The sequence below is a fragment of the Nematolebias whitei genome, chromosome 8, assembly GCF_014905685.2.
Source record: "Nematolebias whitei isolate Nwh7 chromosome 8, NemWhi1, whole genome shotgun sequence".
NCBI classification, from domain to species: Eukaryota; Metazoa; Chordata; class Actinopteri; order Cyprinodontiformes; family Rivulidae; genus Nematolebias; species Nematolebias whitei.
This window is the reverse complement of record NC_056505.1, coordinates 17,809,999-17,827,829: the sequence shown is the minus strand read 5'-3', so window position 1 is coordinate 17,827,829 and position 17,831 is coordinate 17,809,999. Positions and strand designations below refer to the sequence as shown.

General features: G+C 37.9%; 2 protein-coding genes across 5 annotated transcripts; one reads left to right on the top strand and one right to left on the bottom strand.

Annotated features, from left to right (window-relative positions):
* Positions 1-618: 618 nt before the first annotated feature.
* rmi1 (RMI1, RecQ mediated genome instability 1, homolog (S. cerevisiae)) lies at positions 619-5,213 on the bottom strand. Its single transcript, XM_037681009.1, has 8 exons — positions 5,045-5,213; positions 3,995-4,105; positions 3,544-3,693; positions 3,068-3,138; positions 2,825-2,948; positions 2,582-2,642; positions 2,205-2,385; positions 619-1,833 (listed from the first exon to the last, which is right to left on the bottom strand). The coding sequence occupies exons 1-8, from the start codon at positions 5,204-5,206 to the stop codon at positions 633-635; spliced, it is 2,061 nt and encodes a 686-aa protein (XP_037536937.1). The 5' UTR covers positions 5,207-5,213; the 3' UTR covers positions 619-632.
* Positions 5,214-5,995: 782 nt separating this feature from the next.
* hnrnpk (heterogeneous nuclear ribonucleoprotein K) lies at positions 5,996-16,792 on the top strand. 4 transcript variants are annotated; one of them, XM_037681013.1, is made up of 17 exons: positions 5,996-6,057; positions 6,887-6,958; positions 7,170-7,236; positions 7,620-7,717; positions 8,043-8,099; positions 8,976-9,019; positions 10,423-10,495; positions 10,768-10,872; positions 11,126-11,254; positions 11,560-11,897; positions 12,399-12,449; positions 13,516-13,555; positions 14,333-14,345; positions 14,633-14,665; positions 15,019-15,086; positions 15,462-15,631; positions 16,754-16,792. In XM_037681013.1, exons 3-17 carry the CDS (start codon positions 7,176-7,178, stop codon positions 16,782-16,784), a joined length of 1,311 nt encoding a protein of 436 aa, XP_037536941.1. In that variant the 5' UTR covers positions 5,996-6,057; positions 6,887-6,958; positions 7,170-7,175; the 3' UTR covers positions 16,785-16,792. The 4 variants fall into 4 exon arrangements, with proteins under 4 accessions (XP_037536941.1, XP_037536940.1, XP_037536938.1 ...); XM_037681012.1 differs by having other exon boundaries at positions 10,765-10,872; XM_037681010.1 differs by having other exon boundaries at positions 10,759-10,872.
* The last annotated feature ends 1,039 nt before the right edge of the window (positions 16,793-17,831 follow it).

The window sequence follows — 17,831 nt, the reverse complement described above, 5'->3', positions numbered from 1 at the left end:
CAAACGAATAAATTTAGAACCAAAACATGAGTTTCATAAAAAAAAAATAAAAATTAAATCAAAGATTGCGGCGTCTCATTTATCTTCCTTTCGTTTAATTCTCCTCTGGTGAAGTTTATTAAAGACACATGCTGCCTTTCAATCACTGTCCGGTAAAAAGGAATGGTTGTGCTGAACAGATGCAAAAACTGGCAATTCATTACTACAATCTGAATATGAAGACCCCATCCCATCCTCTCTACTCAACTCTGTAGTGTCCAATGTTGCAAAGAATGTTTTCTAACTCTGGGTTGACTGAATATGTTTGAAATGGATATTTATTTTATATTAATATTTAGCTACATATTTGCTTCTGTGTAAATTGCTACTGATGCAGTGGATTTCAACCCTCTAAGAGCACAACACATTAATTAATTCCTTTACAGTAATGCCAAAAAGCAGAATGGCATGTAGAAGATGGGATGCATTGCAACACAAAACCATCAGACCTCCAGTTCACACCTTCTGCTCTCTAAAACTGAAACAGAAAGACAGATTGATCATCAATTATGATCACATTTTTATTGGCATGTTTTTATTTCTGCTTAAGGGTAAAAATACTTTTCCATTACAGGTAATTTTCCAATTTGGGTTCATTTCCTCCCATCTTTCACCCTCTGCTCCAGCTCCTGGAACACTCTCTCACTGACAGGTTCAGCCTTAGCCACTACAGCTCCCCGTTTATCTGGCTTCACAAAAATCGTCATGATGCAGCACATGTCCACCAACTCTTCCTGACACCTCCTCATCCCAGAGTCCAGCTCACCTCTGCGGGCTGAGTCGCGCTTCAGAGCCGCCTTCTCTGAAACAGAGAACCCCAGCAGGCGAGTCAAAACCTCGTTGGATAACTCCACATCCAGGTAACCAGTTCCATCAGATATTGTAGCGCAGACACTCCAAACGCCATTACTGCTGCTCAGTTTCCCCAGGAGAGTCACAATGAAAGCCTTGACCTGAATTTCAATGGTGTGGGGTTGGGGTTTAACCATCAGCTCTTCTAGCAAGCGCAAGTACGTAAAGGGTGCAGAGGTCAGAGTGACTGCCAGGGTGTTGCTGTCGCTCTGTGAAGATACTCCGCTATGCTCTGCGCTCATTACATCGTCAGTTTTTCTTTGAGGTGTGTTGGTTTTAGTTAATTTGCTGACCAAACGAGAGACGTCTGTACTGTTAGATTGTTCTTTAGGAGGGAACAGACTTGTTCCTCCAATCCTCCCAGGCAGTGCTGCACTGTCCTCAACCTCCTGAAAATAGAGGTCCATGCTCTCATCCACAAAATCATTCTCCTCATTACTAACAAACTGTAATTTATGGGATGGCTCAGAAGCTGTTGAGGAAAGAAAAGGCTTTGACGTTGCTGATTTTGACAGGCCAGATGCTTCGCTGATGGGGCCTTGAGGGTCAGTTTTTTCTGTGGTTGATCTGGAGTGGCCAGATCCTTTGAATGTCCTTGAATAGCTTAAAGAACGTGGTTCAAACTGAGCAGTCTGAGGTTTTATTGTTTCTTTCGTAAAGCTGGAATTTCTTGTTGTATCTTTGCTATCAGAGTGTGTGCTAATACTTTCCTGTAAAATAATGCTGTCTAACTCATCCAGGGGAAGATCATCAAAGTCTCCATCGGTAAATTCGTCCCCTAACAGGTTGTCCTCTTGTCTGTTTTGATGAACTGGATCAGAATGGATAAACTCAACAGGTTTAGAGTCTTGTTGTCTGCCACCACTGGGATGAACTTCGACTGAACCAACTCTGTTACTTTGAGTCAAACCACTTCTGTGTGAGGAGGTGGAAGCTTCACTTCTGAAAGACAAAACCAGCAGGATCAATGGGCTCAATGTCACTAAGGAATGTCAAATAAGATGAAAATTTAGGTTAACCCTATAATGATGAAGCTGATAAACATTCATTTATCTAATACCGCACTGCTCGCTATACATTGGTGCATGTTCAAGGCAAAAGTTGTGTCACCAAATGTGCATAAAAATTGATTAAAGATCTTTCAAAGAAAATAATACAGGACTTAGAATTATTGCACAAGCATACAGTTACAGTATCTATATATTATATACACACACACACACTCTCACACACACACACACACACACACACACACACACACCATATTGTTGGGACAAACTCAAAATGAGGACAGTATTTTTCTAAGCACTGACCTGAACGAGACAATGTTGCTACCAAATAAGCTTCTCGAAGCCTGAGTTGAGGGCTCCTGCAGGCTCTCATAGCCGCTGTCCCGAGTCGGTCCAACCTGAAGCATTTCGACCTCGCCTAGATCCTCCAGACTGGCCATCAGCTCTTCGTCACCTACCTCCAGGTTCTCCAATTCCTGGTTGCCTTAAATGGAAAATAGCATCAAAATAAATTATTTTTTATTATTACAAATGTTTAAAATAATCATTAAAAAATCCAATCACTCACTCTGTTGTAGTTAATTACTATATTTAAAAACCACATATTTCAGATAATATGCGACTTGTACAGCAATTAATTTACTTGAAAAAACTTAAAAACTCCTGTGAACATAAAGTACCTTGTTGTGGCGTTCGGGCCTCCTCTTCAGGAAGACCCAGGGTCCGACAGAGAATCCTGCCCTGTTCAAGTATAGAAACCAACCAATGAACTATTTTGTAGACAACATTGCTTCTTATTCAATATTATTCATGTAAGAGATTACATGGAAGTCTGGCTTCTTGTAAGTAAAGTACCAAAAAATAGAGCTGGATTAAAATTGTCCCTCAGTACATGCTGAAAAATAAAAAAAACAATAGTTCACCTGATTATTTCTTTCGACCAAGTCTTCCACCTCACCACCTAGAATCTTGACATTCACTGGACCCAACAGCAGCACACCAAGTCTGCAAACCATCTGTCCTTGCAGCTGCAGCTTTGCACCAGGTCTAGGAAAATCAAACACTTCATTAGAAAATTCCCAAGCGATACAAAATCCACTTATTTTGGGAAAAAAAGAACAGAAGCCTAGATGCTTTTAAAATGGGAAAAAAAGCTCAGTCTTAACCTGAGTGTTGCACTGAGCGCAGGGATGGATTGATACTCCATGGCCTCCAAACTCTGAACCCCATCTGTTATCTGTAATACAGAAACAAAGATTTAAAAAAAAAGATGAAAAAAAAAGCAATGAAATTCTGAACATTTATCATTTTAAAACACTGTAAAAATAACCTGATGCATGCTCAATTATCCAGGTAGAAAAATCTAACAAAGTTAGATTTGAGGACCTGACTTAACTTTGTTAGACTCTAAAAATAAATTGCTGCATTTAGCTGAGAAAACATCCATACACTAAAAGTTTCTCAAAACTACACAGGGTTAGGTTTTATTGTTTAGCTGCAAAACTTCACAAGCCTCTTCTCTAAACGTATCTAATTTATTACGCTGCATTTAGCTGTTGTTCCTGGGGAAACACCTAAGAATCTATAGCCCTTGTTTCCAGTGACACCAAAATGGATAAACCTATGAAAATGAAATTCTGACCTGCAGTAGCAGCATACGTGCAGATCTGGCCTCCCAGGGCCTCTGAGTCGTCTGTGTGACAGCAGAAACCTCGTCATTGCTGCAGTCTGTGCCCCTCCACTTCTGCAGCTGTCCATTTGCAGGCTGACTGATGTCCAACAATGAGTCAACCTAAAACAAAGACCTTTGGTTTTGGTTTAAATTTAATTTACAGTCATTTCTTCTGCATAAAGCAAAATATTCTATGTGCAGTAATTTATATTTGCATTAAAGAATGCATACAATTTGTACCAAGACTTATAAATACCAGTAATACTGAGCATACTTAAAAATGTGATTTATTTTTTGTGCAGTTTGCCACATATTTCATGCATATTACAGTTTTTTTTTTATTATTGCTACCTTTAATATCTGATGGAAATATGTTTTAAAAAATGAGAACGTGAATATAAAATAAAATTAACCATTTTACCTGGACACAAAAGGTACCACTGAGTATTGTCTTCTGGGCCTGAGCAAGCCCTTCAGGAAGAACTGGGTAGTCCAGATCTCTCAGATCCGTGAGAAGCCACTGATCCAGAACCTAAAATTTTATACCAAACATAAAGGTCTGTGACTTTCAAGGCCGTAGGAAGTTCTGTCATTTAAACTCCATAATGTAAATTAAATGACGTGATCTTTAGTGTGACGTGAATCACTATCTATAACACCACAACTTGTCAACAGTAGTTAAAATAAACACTAAAACAAAACCCATGATGCAGAGAAGTATTAATTAGTCCAAAGAAAAAAGAATCGGCACAGGGAGTTTGAGGCACACTGACTTTCAGTTGTCTCATCAAGTCCCCCATTATTCATCTCTTAATAATCATATTTAATACACTTATCTACGTCATTTTGAAAAAACGCTCTAGTCTAATTGGACAGATCTGGGCACGACGTGGGATACTTGAATAAAATAATAACACGGCCGTCCTAGAAACATAAGATGATACGTCCCCTAAAATCATGAAGCAATACCCTCAAATATCTGTTTGGGGAAAACTAAACTTTGGTCATGGAAGGACACAGCTGTTTAGTAGCAATATTTCAGTGTGGCGTATGAAAAATGCGTCAGTGGAAGAAAACATACCCCACATGACGCCGCCACCAGCTGGTCCAGCTGATGCTGGGCATGATGAATTCATGCTGTTTACACTAAACATGTTCTCTGCTTTGCACATGTTGCAATAGAAACCTGGATTTTTAAGCCCAGGAGGGGTGCTTCCTTTTTTCACGTTCACATATTTGCTGATCATTACCTACTACTGTGCGATTTATTCACAAATGCAGGGAAAGAAATAAGCATATTCTTGAACTTTTGTTGTTTGAACAAAGGTTTAGTTTTCAGTATGCTGCATATTCATGCAGAACTCAACAACATTAGAATTTTCTGTAGCTCCAGTGAAGGTGGGGGGGTTGGTATAAAACAATTGGTAGACAAATAGCATGATTACTTGAGCTAAAAACGCATTGTATTAACCTGTTGACTGATCTGCTGCTGGGCCAGATGATCTGCTCCTCCAGCCTCTGCTTGAAGCCACTCGACACAGGCTTGGAGCCAGGCAAAGGGCACCTGGACATGCCAAGTGGAACGAAGCCAGGCTTGGGTAGCACGTACAACTGAGTGAATCTCTTGCGGCATCCTCCTCCTAGGTGCATTGAACACTTCTGTCTTATTACTGTTCTTGCTTTCATCTGCTGAAATATGCAGGCAACACAACTGGAACTTCTGTTCTGAAACTGCAGTGAAATTGTTGATTAATCAGTTAATTAACCATTAATCAGTTAAACTACTCATTACATGCTTTGAACAAATATTTGTGTGTATTGGTCACTTACTGGTCATATTGGTATACACATATTTATTTATATACACATACAGTTATATGATACAGATGCTGTTGAGTGTATGCAAATTACTTTAAGGATAAGTGTACTGAAAAGGCTCGTGGAAGAGAGGTAAAGACAGTAAGTCAAAAAGTAAGGCAGTGATTTACAAGAGTCAAGGAACAAAAAAAAAGAGTCTGTGATTAAGTAAGTGTTGTAAAAGAGGTTACCGTGGAAGCCTCCTCCATATAAAGTGTGCTAGGACGGTAAAGGCGCCAAAACAGGTACTCGATGAGCAACAATAACGGCGCTATGGCACCGTTGTTTCGTGTCCACAACTACAGAACCTCTTGAATAGAACATTAAGACTAAAAACCAAACAACCGTACGGGACAATTACTAAAAGAAATCAATACATAAGCCTTTTCCCGCAACTGGAAAATCTAGAAATGCCACTAAAACGAACAGTGACACTCATCCGGAAACAGGGAGCGTCTCGTCACGTTGGAAACGCCTTATTTATTTGAGTGACATTACTTTCAGCCAATTGTTACTGGCATAGGGTTGATTTGCTTTTCTCCCAGCCAATGAATGCGCAGTCGTTTGGCTCGTGCGTTACCAGTTTCGGAAGAGAAGGACAGCGACGAACGGGTAGTTACGCTGCAGGTTTGTGGTTTCTGACGGTTATTTCCCTATTTTTTAACCACGATTATTCGTGTGTATATGATGTGTGTCGGTGCAGCCAAATATAAATACACTCTTTACGTATTTTACTTAATCGCTAAGTTGTTTACTCTCTTTACAACGTTTTTCAACTAGTAGGCCTGGCCAGTTTCATTATGCTCAGCCATACCACCTTGGACAACATGGCGAAAGTAGCTAGCCTCTAGCTTGAACTCGTAATTGGGTAAAATAATGTTTTATTTAGATCACCACAATAGGCATTTGACTTGACACAATACATTATATCTTATGTAACATTCTTTTGAGACTAGTTCTGCCGACACTTGATGAAATCATTTACTCTCGAAGCTAGGTTGCTAACATGTTGCTAACGTAGGCTAACGGCCGCCAAATTAGCTTTATGAAGCAAATCTTTCTGCCTGGTCAGCGGCATTATTTAACTAGCCAGCTGTTATTTATGACTGTAAGGCTTTCAAAATATATTCTGAACTTAGTTTTCAATAATTTCGGATAAATGAAACGTTTAGCTCTTCCTAGTATCCGTCATGTGTCGATTGTCGCGGACTGATTAAATCTAATGGCCGAAGTGTTGTACTGGTCAAATCTTCGGCTTTCGCAGCCGATCTCACTGACCGCTGTGCTTTGTCAAAAAGACAATATTCATCGTTTGCTGTTCATAAGACTTAACCAGTTATTATTTAACTCGCGGATTAATGTTGCAGTTTTATTACCAGAAACAAATAAATGCGTGTAGTCGATGTTTGATCGTTTTTGTGATCAACACTTAAAGAAATCTCTCTCTCCCTAACAGGTCCTAAGATCTGTTTGGTCCTTCTTCAACTAGATCCGCCTATCAACACGCCCTTGTGTCTAATAAATATCGGTAAGTCCGGATGTCTTGACAGTTGCTTTAATCCATTGCTGATTCTTTTACAGACTAACGTCAAACAGCTCCAACAGGCTTTTAAACAAAACGTCCTTAACATGCCATTAGACTGCAACAGCTTGCAGGAGCTGATTTTCTGCTTCTCTCTCCTTGTTCTGATTACCTGCATCCCAGATCAAGGTGCACACTTTGTTCTTTTCTTTAACAGAAGACCATGGAGACAGAAATTGATCAGCAAGAAGACAGTTCCTTCAGCAGCACCACAGAGACTAATGGTAAAAACATGAACTTGTTTGCATTGTGTGTTTGTAAAAAAATGTCAAATTTTTTAAAGATGTTTGACTTTGCTTTGAAAGCTACAAACTAACAGCTTTAATGTTCATGTTTTTCACGTTCATGCAGAACTAAATGACCAACGTTCTTTTAAAAATATATATTTTAGTCAAATTATTTCTGTTTATAGAGATGTTAATAGATGTTTTGCTTAATAAGTGGTGAGCAAGTCATACATATTATGCAAATCATGTTTGGACAGTTTAGAAATGTAACACTTGTTAATGATTCATAGTGTTTTTTGTTTGTTTGTTTTTATTACCTTTTTTTTTTTATGTCTCTTTGCACAAAGTCATCAAGATGTTTTCTTTATCTCCTACTCCAGGTAAGCGCCCTGCTGAGGATGCAGATGAGCAGAAATCATTCAAGCGCTCCAGAAACTCAGATGAAATGGTTGAGCTCCGTGTTCTCCTGCAGAGCAAAGTAAATTAACTCGTTTTTTATATCACACCTCCTGTTTTAATTTCTGTGATTGTTTGCTTTTTTCTCAATTTTTGTCATTTTGTTCTTCCAACAAGACTGCCAATCTCAGAAGTCACTATTTTATAATAATTTTTACGTTGTTTTCATTACATTTCAGCCTTTTAAAATTATTTAATCTTACTCCTGATTACCTTTTTAATTAAACCAGCGTTGTTCTTTCTCCCTATTCTAATATTCTACGTTTTGTTTAGTTTTTGAAGTGCCTGGATTTACATTTTCTGCTTTTGTGTGCAGCCTTTTATTTGTATTTGTATTTTTTGTGCAGAATGCAGGAGCTGTGATTGGGAAGGGTGGCAAAAACATCAAAGCTCTTCGTTCAGATGTTAGTACCGGTGTATTTTTATTTTATTCTTGAATTTTCTATATTTTTCTCCTCGCTGACTTCTCAGGCCCATTTTTCAATTATTAATAAGCAGCAATTTTTATTTTATATATATTCCTCGCAGTAACTTTTAAAATCAGTTTCGAGTATTATTTTAGTCATTTTAAACGAACTGCTTAGCTGATGCTTTGATAATTAACCTTCATCTCGTTAGATCTTGTCAGAAATTCCTTGTGGCTGTTTTGATCTTTTTATCCTCGTGTCATTTTGTCAGCTAAAATTGCTAAAAGCACAGCAGTCCAATTTTGTGTCCCATTTGTTTCTATTTTACAATTGATAGTGACACAGCTGTTGTGGCGACACTGATACTCCTGTTACTTTAAAATAGACAGGCATTTAGCAAAGTTAACGTTTTTTATGTCAGAAAACTGGCCAATAATTTATTTAATGTCATTGCCTCCTTTTTAGTCCTTTAGTTTGTTTTTCCCTTCTCACTGTCTCTGGTTTATTCCCCAACACTGATCGCTTCGTGTTCTTAATATGCCATTACCCATTTTCCAGTGTCACCGTTTCTCTTCTTCTCTCTTTGACAAATCAATCTCTGAGAGAATCAAAGTAAAGTCACATTTCAACAGTCTAGAGCCTGTATATTAAAAATGTATTCCTCTTCCCTCTCCCTTGTTTATTATTTTTACTCTTTACTTTTTTTGCCCACATCCTCCTCTGTTGCCCATGTTCTGGATGGCCCCTCCTGCGCCCGCCCACCTGACACCCTGGTTGGCCCTGTCCATAACCGTGCCCTGTCCCTAAACGGGTGCCTTACTTGATTGACATCTGTGCTCGAATGGCCCTGGCCCCTGCCCATGCCACGCCCAGTACAATGCCAGTGTGTCAGTCCCAGACAGCAGTGGGCCTGAGCGGTATGTCCCTAAGCTCCTCCCTCTCAATGCCTGACTTCAGGTCAAACAAGAAGAACGTTAAACATTAATCCTGCCTCTGTCAACTCACTGTATTTAAACATGCCTATTATAAATATTTTAGCTTGAGCCTTCAATATCCAAAATGTATGTTGATCCTGTAAAAACCATGTTAATATCCTTTTTATGCCTATTTGAATTCACGTCAGCATTGAATCTTAAGTAGCAGTTTTTAATTTTGTTTTTTTCCAGTCTGCTACAGTCTTTTATAATCTTTGCTATATTCTATGCAGTTTGATTTATTTAAATTTTGTAAGTTTATAGGCATCTATCCTGTGTACCGCTTCATTTTCACTTCTCAAAATTGCAATGTGCATAATGTGGTGGTGTTTTTTCTGTTAGTTTCGAAAGCCTACTTGCTTTTAGCTTCTTCCTATTCTTTCCTTGTCCCTATGACCGACTAAAATAATGCATTCATTGTTAAAATTTAAAAGGAAAGCTAAATTTTAATTTGGTTTTCTTTCCTGTCTTGTGCATAAGCTAAACTTAACTGACTGCTGGAGTTTTTGAAATAATTTTTGTATCTCCCTCATCTCTCCTTTTTAAAAAATTTTGTATCAATCAATCTCCTCTGAAATCGGCCTATAAACAAACTCCAGCAGTGGCAGACATACGTTACCATGGTATAATCTGCTCTGTCACTTTTTCTTCGTCCGCCTAATGTGTTGCTTTTATGTACAAACGTCATCTATCAGTAAATTATCTTTTTTGTTTATAGGTGGGTGCAGACAACTATTAAATTACTACTTGTTGATCAAATTAAAATTTATAATCACTACAGTAATTTTTGAGAAAACGACTTGGAAACGATATTGGCTAAATTTTCTTAGGTCATGTTCAGAACCTCGTTTATGGTTGTTGTAGTCAGTCTTTGTAGTGTGCATCCACCCAGCAATGCTTTAAATTTTTAGAGCTCTCTCTGGCACTGCTGGTGCTTATTTTTTCCTTAAACTTCACCGCCCCCATCTTGCTCCCTCAATGGTCACAAAATGCAGCTTTCTTACTTTTGGATATTTCTTTTTTTCTTTCTTCTCTTCACTGCCTTCCCCTGAATGGCGAAGGTTTCCTGCTCATTGTACTATTTCTGCACCAGGTTTTTTAATCAGTTATAGCTTAATATGGAGTCGGCTTTTAAAAATGCCAAGCTTCTGTAATTTAAAACAAACATGCTACTTAATCTGCATTTGTGACAGAGGTAGCTTTTTTTCTTTTAGGTAAAAAGTACTTGTGAACAAACTGTAATCTCTAATATTCTTTCCTCCCCCTGGGAATCCTTTTTGGCACTACAACCCTGCCATCTCTGTGTTGCTGCGTTCCATTGTGTTGATGGGTTAAAAAATATGAAGAATCCTGAGCATCAGTGCAGATATTGATACTATTGGAGAAATCCTGTTGAAGATTATCCCAACATTAGAAGAGGTGAGCTCCAAGTTAAAGAGATGCTTTCAAGTGAAACTTACTGCACGTTCTTGTTTACTTGCTGTTTTACAAGTCAAATCCTTTGCACTGGTTGATCTTTCCTGTTTTTTTATAGTTACTGAGTCTGTTCTTCTTTTAATACTTGGTGGTTGAAAAAATCTTTTCTATGTTGTGATGTTTATTTTAGATGTATTAGACTGGTTTACTTTTGTGGATGTGTGCCGAACATTGTTTTATGAATGATTTTTAATGTTTTTTATAAGTACCAGCAGTACAATGGAACGGATTTTGACTGTGAGCTCCGTCTGCTAATCCACCAAAGTCTGGCTGGCTCAATCATCGGGGTGAAGGGAGCGAAGATCAAGGAGCTCCGTGAGGTCTGTGCACATGGAGAATTTATTTAAATTTCTTTTGCAGTCAAGTAAACTTGCAGATGCATTCTCATAGTCTTCTAATGGCTGAAAGTATTTTAATTTGGAGACATTATGTAAATGTAAAAAAAAAATTAATACCAGTAATCAGTTTTATATTTAGTTTGCATTTTCTAACCTGACTGTGATTAGGACATAGTGGTTCCTGGTCCCGACCCATTCCTGCCCACTCATGGGCCTTTCTTCCGTTTGTCTCCAGAAAACAAAGACCAGCATCAAGCTGTTTCAGGAGTGTTGTCCCCAGTCGACAGACCGTGTAGTGCTGGTTGGTGGTAAAATGGAGAGGGTGGTGGAGTGTATCAAAACTATGCTGGAGCTCATCACAAATGTAAGGTTTTAAACTGTTTGAAGATGTCATTTTATGCTTTACCAGGTTTTGTACTTCTAAAGTTTTGCCATATGTTGAAGTTATTATTGAATAAAATGTACAGGATATAATACTATGATTATTTTTACGTCTCGAGTATTCATACACCGTCTCTCCCTAACATTTATCAGACACATTTATTTCTTAATAGTTTTATTTTCATTAAAGAAGTGTTTAGTTTAATTGCTGGGTTTTTTTTGTTGTTTTTTACGATATTATTTGTAATCTCTTGTATAAGTTCTTAGAATCTTTGTCCTTCATTTTAGGCTCCTATAAAAGGTCGCACACAGCCCTATGACCCCAACTTTTATGATGAAACGTATGATTATGGTGGTTTCACCATGATGTTTGAGGAGAGAGGGGGAGGCCGTAGATCCATGGGAGGCTTCCCTATGCGAGGAAGCAGGTCTAGCGGTGGTGGTGGTGACCGTTCATATGACCGAATGCCCTCCAGTAGAGGGGTTCGTGGACCCTTGCCACATTCCCGTCGTGACTACGATGATATCAGCCCCCGTCGAGGTCCTCCTCCACCCCACCATAGTCATAGGGTTGGCAGAGGGAGTGTCCGTCCACGAAGCATGCCAATGGGTCACCCGTACAGAGGGTAAGAGATGAGGACGCACGTTTTGTCTGGGCATTTTCTCCTCTTGAACGATTTGTTTAAATATTTTGTACAGAAAATATGTTCTTTTTCGATGGGTTGTGTTCCTTAGGTGTGATTATCACAATAAGAACAAACCGTGTATAATACAGATAATAAAATCAAAAGCTTTGTAAAACGTAGTGTAATATTTTAGTGGCATCATGAATTCCACCATGAATTGATCATTTTTTTCTTTAGACATATTTCACAACTCTAGCACTTTTTTTTTACTTCCAACATTTTTGTATGTAAACATCCTTTTTTTTTTTTTTTTTTTTTTTTTTTTTAATTTCCATTCAGATTTAACTGTTTAAATTTACCAGAATTTTTTTATTTGCACAGGTCAAAATGAGTTTAATATTTTACATTCGTGTGGAAACGTATTCATGTTTGACTTCATTTAGGTGTATGTGCTCATCACTGAATGTCTGGTTATGTTATGCTTTTTTTTCATCTCCACAGCCGAGATGAGCGTTATTATGACTCGTACCGTGGCTCTGATGAAAGGTCAAGGTAAATTTCTGTCCTTAAACCTGACATGAGTTGCCATTTTACTATTGTTTGATTTTGTCACAGGATAAGTCAGTCCTCCTTAAAGACCAATATGTATAAACCGAATTGAAAGTTTTTTTTCTGTAAAACTGCATGTTATTCCAAAGTTCTTTTTAGGAATATTTTGTGTTGGGAGGCATTCAGCATAATTTTTTGTCACAAATCTGAAGATTTTGCCAGTTTCTAAAAATGCTAAAAAAAAAAAAAAATTTAATTGCCACAGTTGTTTTGATATGTCTACTACTCACCCATTCTTAGATTTATTTTTTTTTTTTTTATGATAAAACACTTCAACTTTGGAATTGCATGACAATTTTGTCAACACCTCCAACCATTTTGTTAAACGTTGTAGTGTCACAGGTTCCTGTTCTATCTAGTTGAGTACTTTTTCTTTCCTGCAATGATGTTTCCATTTACATTTTGAATGTTAAATGCTGTTTAAAGATGTGTCTGAAACTAGTAGGTTGCTTTTCTAATTTAAAAGCGGAACTGAATTTAAAACTAATAAAATAAGGTAACATTTAAAAGTTTCTCGTTTGGCTTACTTTATTACAAAACTAGCAGTAGCAGTACAACATGTCTTGAAGAAAAATCAGTAACACATAAAACTCAAATTTCATCACAGATTTAAGTTTTGCATGAAATTCATGTCTACGTATGCATATTCTCTATTAACAAAAAGCTTACAGTGTAACTCCTAAAGCAGCTAATTCCATTATTTGAGCTCCGTCTTTTGGGGAGCGGCACAAGCAGCTCTTGGCTCTGATCAGAATCACCACCACCTGTCACTCCTCTCACCATAACACTGTCAGAGCTGTTCCTGTTAGTGTGTGGGAAGATGGTTGAGAGAAAATGTGTTTATACTGTAATCTTGCTCAGCGTGTGTGTGCAGTTTGACCTAGACCAGAATTTTTTTGTGGATAGTTATCAAGATTTTTTCTAACCATTTTCTATTTCTTTCTCTTCCAACCCACATCTTTTTCCTCTCTGGTTCTCACTCTGCTTGTATTCCCCTCCCCATCACCAGTGACAGAAGAGGCAGACCGGATCGCTATAGCGATAGCATGGTTGGTGACCCTTTGCTAAATACATTCAGCTTTTGCAGTAGCATCTAAATAGGAGCAAGTCTTCTCAGACGGTCATACTGTTTGGTCCTAGCTGTAGACATTATGCTGAATGTCCATTGTCTGTCTTGTATGTAGTATTGAGAATTCTACATAGCTGATCACTTGACCATATCTGTGCATATGCTCATCTGAGCCCTGGCAATGAATCCACTCCAGATTTTGCATGGTGTAAGCCATCCTACCAAATGACCATAATCACCCCAGCCAGAGACACCCCATAATAACCAGCAGTAATTGCCCTCTTACTGTGTACTTTTCATGGCCAGCCTATTTTTTTTCTGCAAAGACTGAGAGGATGTTGGAAGTGGGGAGGGTAGGGGTGGCCATGGTTGGTTGCTAAGCACTAATAATGCTTTCTTGATAGACTGGAAGGTCTTTCTGCCTCTTTCTCTCTCCCTCCCTGAGACCTGGCAGGATACTGCCTGCCGTTGCTCAGCAACAGCTATTTGAATTGCTTGTTGCCCTGGTAACAGTAGCAGCTGAAAATGGGGGGCTGATGAAGATGCAAGAAGAGACATAAAGGGGTGAGGGAGGGAGGAGGAGGAGTCTGTTATGGGTGAAATCTGGGTGGCTTTTAGTTGAGTCTACACTGAGCGATGCTGCTGCATTACCCACACATTTGTCTACAATCTGCAACCTTCTCATGTTGGATTTTAGGAAGACTAGAAGGAATGTGTTGTTCCAGCTTTAACAAATATGATTGTTTGTTTCTTGCAGAGTGGTGGATATGGTGAGTACAGAACAGATTATTTTTTTTCTTCTGTGTGTGGAATACATGCATTTAAAGCTCCCTCCATCATGTTGTAGTTGCAGGCAAAAAGACAGTCTGTAGCTTAAACAGTTTAAAACGGCAATGATTATTAAAATGTATTGTCAAGTTTGACTGCAAAGAAAACCGTTTATAAACTGCAGGTTTATAGCAGGTTACAGTTTATTTGTATTTAGTTGGGTGGTTGGGATCTTTTATCACAGACTAACTTGATATTGAATTATTGCATTTTGTTCTTCCCTGCTCAGACAACAGTTCATCCTGGGATAGCTATCAATCAGGTGAGCCTCCACATCCAAGTCTCTTGTTGGTACTATACAGATTTTTTGAGCACCAACATTGCTGATACTAATCCATAAATGGTGGCTGATGTTAAAAGTAACAGAGGAAAAGAAAACCATTTTATGTGATTTTTTTTTTTTTTTTTTTTTTTTTTTTATATATATACATTAATTTGTTTTTGAACACATCACCATCTCTGGTTTATTTATTTATTTATTTTTTTATTTTCTACAACTTTGTAATTTGTACTACCCTTTGTACTTCAATTAAGCTTTTGTTAATTGTGTTTTTTGTCAGTTTAATGTTCTACATTAGCTTTGGGTTTTATCTTTTCCTTCGGTCTTGCCAACAGGGGGTCGTGGCTCATATAATGACATGGGTGGACCCGTCATCACAACACAAGTGACGATCCCTAAAGACGTGAGTAAATACAATAATACATTAACATCTAGTAGGTTAAAGAGAAATTACAATAATACATTAACATCTTGTAGGTTAAAGAGAAATTACAATAATACATTAACATCAACATCTAGTAGGTTAAAGAGAAATCTTTTTCTTCACTCATAATCTGAAATTGTACTAACTTAAAACATTGGTTTACCACTATATATTATTGTTGTGTGTTCTATTCTTTGTGCTTCAAGTAGGTTATTTTTATTATCGTGTTAGTCCAAGTTTGCTTTGGTTTGGTGTGCTACCTTCCACATTTTCAAAGCAGCGCATGTTTTGAGTGCCTACAATGTTCTTCTCATCACTTCTTGCTTTTTGTCCTTCTGTGTTTTTCCTTTACAGTTGGCTGGCTCCATCATCGGTAAAGGAGGCCAGAGGATCAAACAGATCCGTCATGAGTCGGGGGCGTCCATAAAGATTGATGAACCTTTGGAAGGTTCAGAGGACCGAATCATTACCATTACTGGCACCCAGGACCAGATCCAGAACGCTCAGTATCTTCTGCAGAACAGGCAAGTTTGGAAATGGTAGATAGATTTGGCAATGATAGATTTTTATTAATCTGATTGTCTCAAGAAATATCAAATTCCTTAGTGTTTTTATAATTGGTTGTTTCCCTTTAATCTGTGTGAATTAAATTTTTTTTTTTTCATAAAATAGTATGAGTTGCTTAATCTGATCTACGCTTGTAAAAGCACTCAAAAATTGACTTGTAGTAAACATAAAAATACTTCTATCTTAGTTTGATTGTTTTGAAACATGTGCACACAAATTATAGATTTGGTTGACAAATCTATTAAAAACTACATCCTAACGAGTTTTTTCTTTTGGGGTTATGGAGTTTTTTTGCCTGCTGTCTTTTCTTCACTAACTCCCTTCCTTTCTTCCCCATGCAACCTTCAACTACTTCAAACCTTCCTCTTACATGAAATGGCTGTGAAGGAGTAGGCATGCTTGATGGACACATTTTATTGGACGTTTTCCTAAACTGTCACTGAGAGTGACAATTTGCTTTGACTTGCATTTAAATATGATTTTAAAAAGTAACGGAGAACAGAATGTCTTTGCCATCAAAGCCGTTTCACTGTGAAGGAGGGAGTGGATTGATTCTTCCCCTGGCTGCTGCTGTGTGGAAGACTAGTGATTTTGTTGTTTTTAGTTAGATTAACTGACAACAAATCACAGTCTGCCAAATAGCACAGGCCCCTCCTCTTCTGTCTCCCTTGGCAACCAGTAGGCACGTATAATACACACCACTTCCTTGTTGATGCCATCTAAGCTTTCCCCGGATGCTAATACACCTGTAGACCTGCCGCTCCGTCTCATGAGTAGTATAGTGTCGCCATGGTAACTATCTTACCTTCCTCTTCCTGCCTCCTCTTTCAGTGTGCTGCACCTGCTTTGACACAAGGACTAACCACCTCTTTTCTTCAGTCACCGTTATATCTTCACCCCTTTCTACTTGCCTGTCTTCCTCACTCACTGTCTGTGCCCTTTGCTACGCATTGTTTTCTCTCAGATCTTCATCCTACCACACTTGCATAGCTGTGTAATTACTTGTATTCTTTTGTGACTGAGTGAAATGTTATCTTTCCAGCTAAGAGTTATTTATTTATTTATTTATTTATTTTCAGTGTGAAGCAGTACTCTGGCCATTTGCTGTAGACACAGATGCAAGACGACTCTGATTGAACTTCCTCAGAATCTTCTGTCTTTTCCCCTGGTCCAAAACGTTCTCTCTTCAGACTATTAATCTGGATTGGTGGTGTGGTTTTTTTGTTTCTTTGTTTTTTTCTTTAATTTTATTTTTGTATTTTTTTTTTTTTTTTTTTTAAAGAAATGTCCAACATTCCTGTACATCAGAAAATGTAGATCACCTGCATTTTAAAGTGTGTAATCCTATATAGTTTGCCAGGTTTTGCTTTTTTCCCCTCTTTCTTGTGTTTCTCATATAACAAAAATATTTCAGACCTCCAACAAATAAAAATAAACATTTATTTTTTAACGTTCTTTTTAATGACTAAATGTGTAAATCTGTTCCAGTGTGCACGTCTGTGTGTGGATCGTCTTTTCACATGCATTTATACTCAACAACCACTTTGTGCAACATTCAGTTTATAAGAGGTTTCTTCTACATTTTTTAAGAGCTCCAGGAACTTTCTCCTTGTTAAAAAGATCTTGCCATGCTTTGGGGTTGTGTACATGAGATACAGGTTGGACTAATTTGTATTATGATAGTTCTATAACAAACCTGAATCATTTGAGTTTATTCTAAATGTAAACATCTGTGTTTAGCTTAAAATTGAAGGTTTTGTTTTTGTTTCTTTGATAACACTGAACTCTACATTGTCCTTGTGAGTTCCTGTGCTCCAAAGTAGTTTGCTGTACATCTTGTTGGTTTTACGTTGTCATGTAAGAGAATAAAGATGATGCCACTTTTTACCGAATACTGCTGAATGTTTAATGAGTGACCTGAAAAATGAAGCTTTGGATTTTGCAGCTACATCAGTGATTTGCTTAATGACTTAAGGCTGTAAGAGAAATGGTTTTAGTGCAAATTTGTCAACATTCTTGAGGTTTTTTCATTTTAGGTTTTTGTGGTTTGTGTTTCGCTGACAATCAAATTTTAGGCGAGAATCAATTTGTCAGCAAAGTTCACAGTTCGTGCCCACCATTTCCCCTTTTTCCTGCGGCTTACTGTGATTCGTTGAT

What these genes read in the sequence shown, in the direction of transcription:
- rmi1 (XM_037681009.1), bottom strand. Translation starts at nt 5,206, where the DNA reads ATGCCGCAAGAGATTCACTCAGTTGTACGTGCTACCCAAGCCTGGCTT. An exon ending in CACGTATGCTGCTACTGCAG is followed by an intron (nt 3,139 to 3,543) that starts GTCAGAATTTCA and finishes TCTGTATTACAG; the next exon opens with ATAACAGATGGGGTTCAGAG. An exon ending in AGCAACATTGTCTCGTTCAG is followed by an intron (nt 1,834 to 2,204) that starts GTCAGTGCTTAG and finishes TTTGTCTTTCAG; the next exon opens with AAGTGAAGCTTCCACCTCCT.
- hnrnpk (XM_037681010.1), top strand. Translation starts at nt 7,176, where the DNA reads ATGGAGACAGAAATTGATCAGCAAGAAGACAGTTCCTTCAGCAGCACC. An exon ending in CAGCACCACAGAGACTAATG is followed by an intron (nt 7,237 to 7,619) that starts GTAAAAACATGA and finishes CTCCTACTCCAG; the next exon opens with GTAAGCGCCCTGCTGAGGAT. An exon ending in AAGTGACGATCCCTAAAGAC is followed by an intron (nt 15,087 to 15,461) that starts GTGAGTAAATAC and finishes TTTCCTTTACAG; the next exon opens with TTGGCTGGCTCCATCATCGG.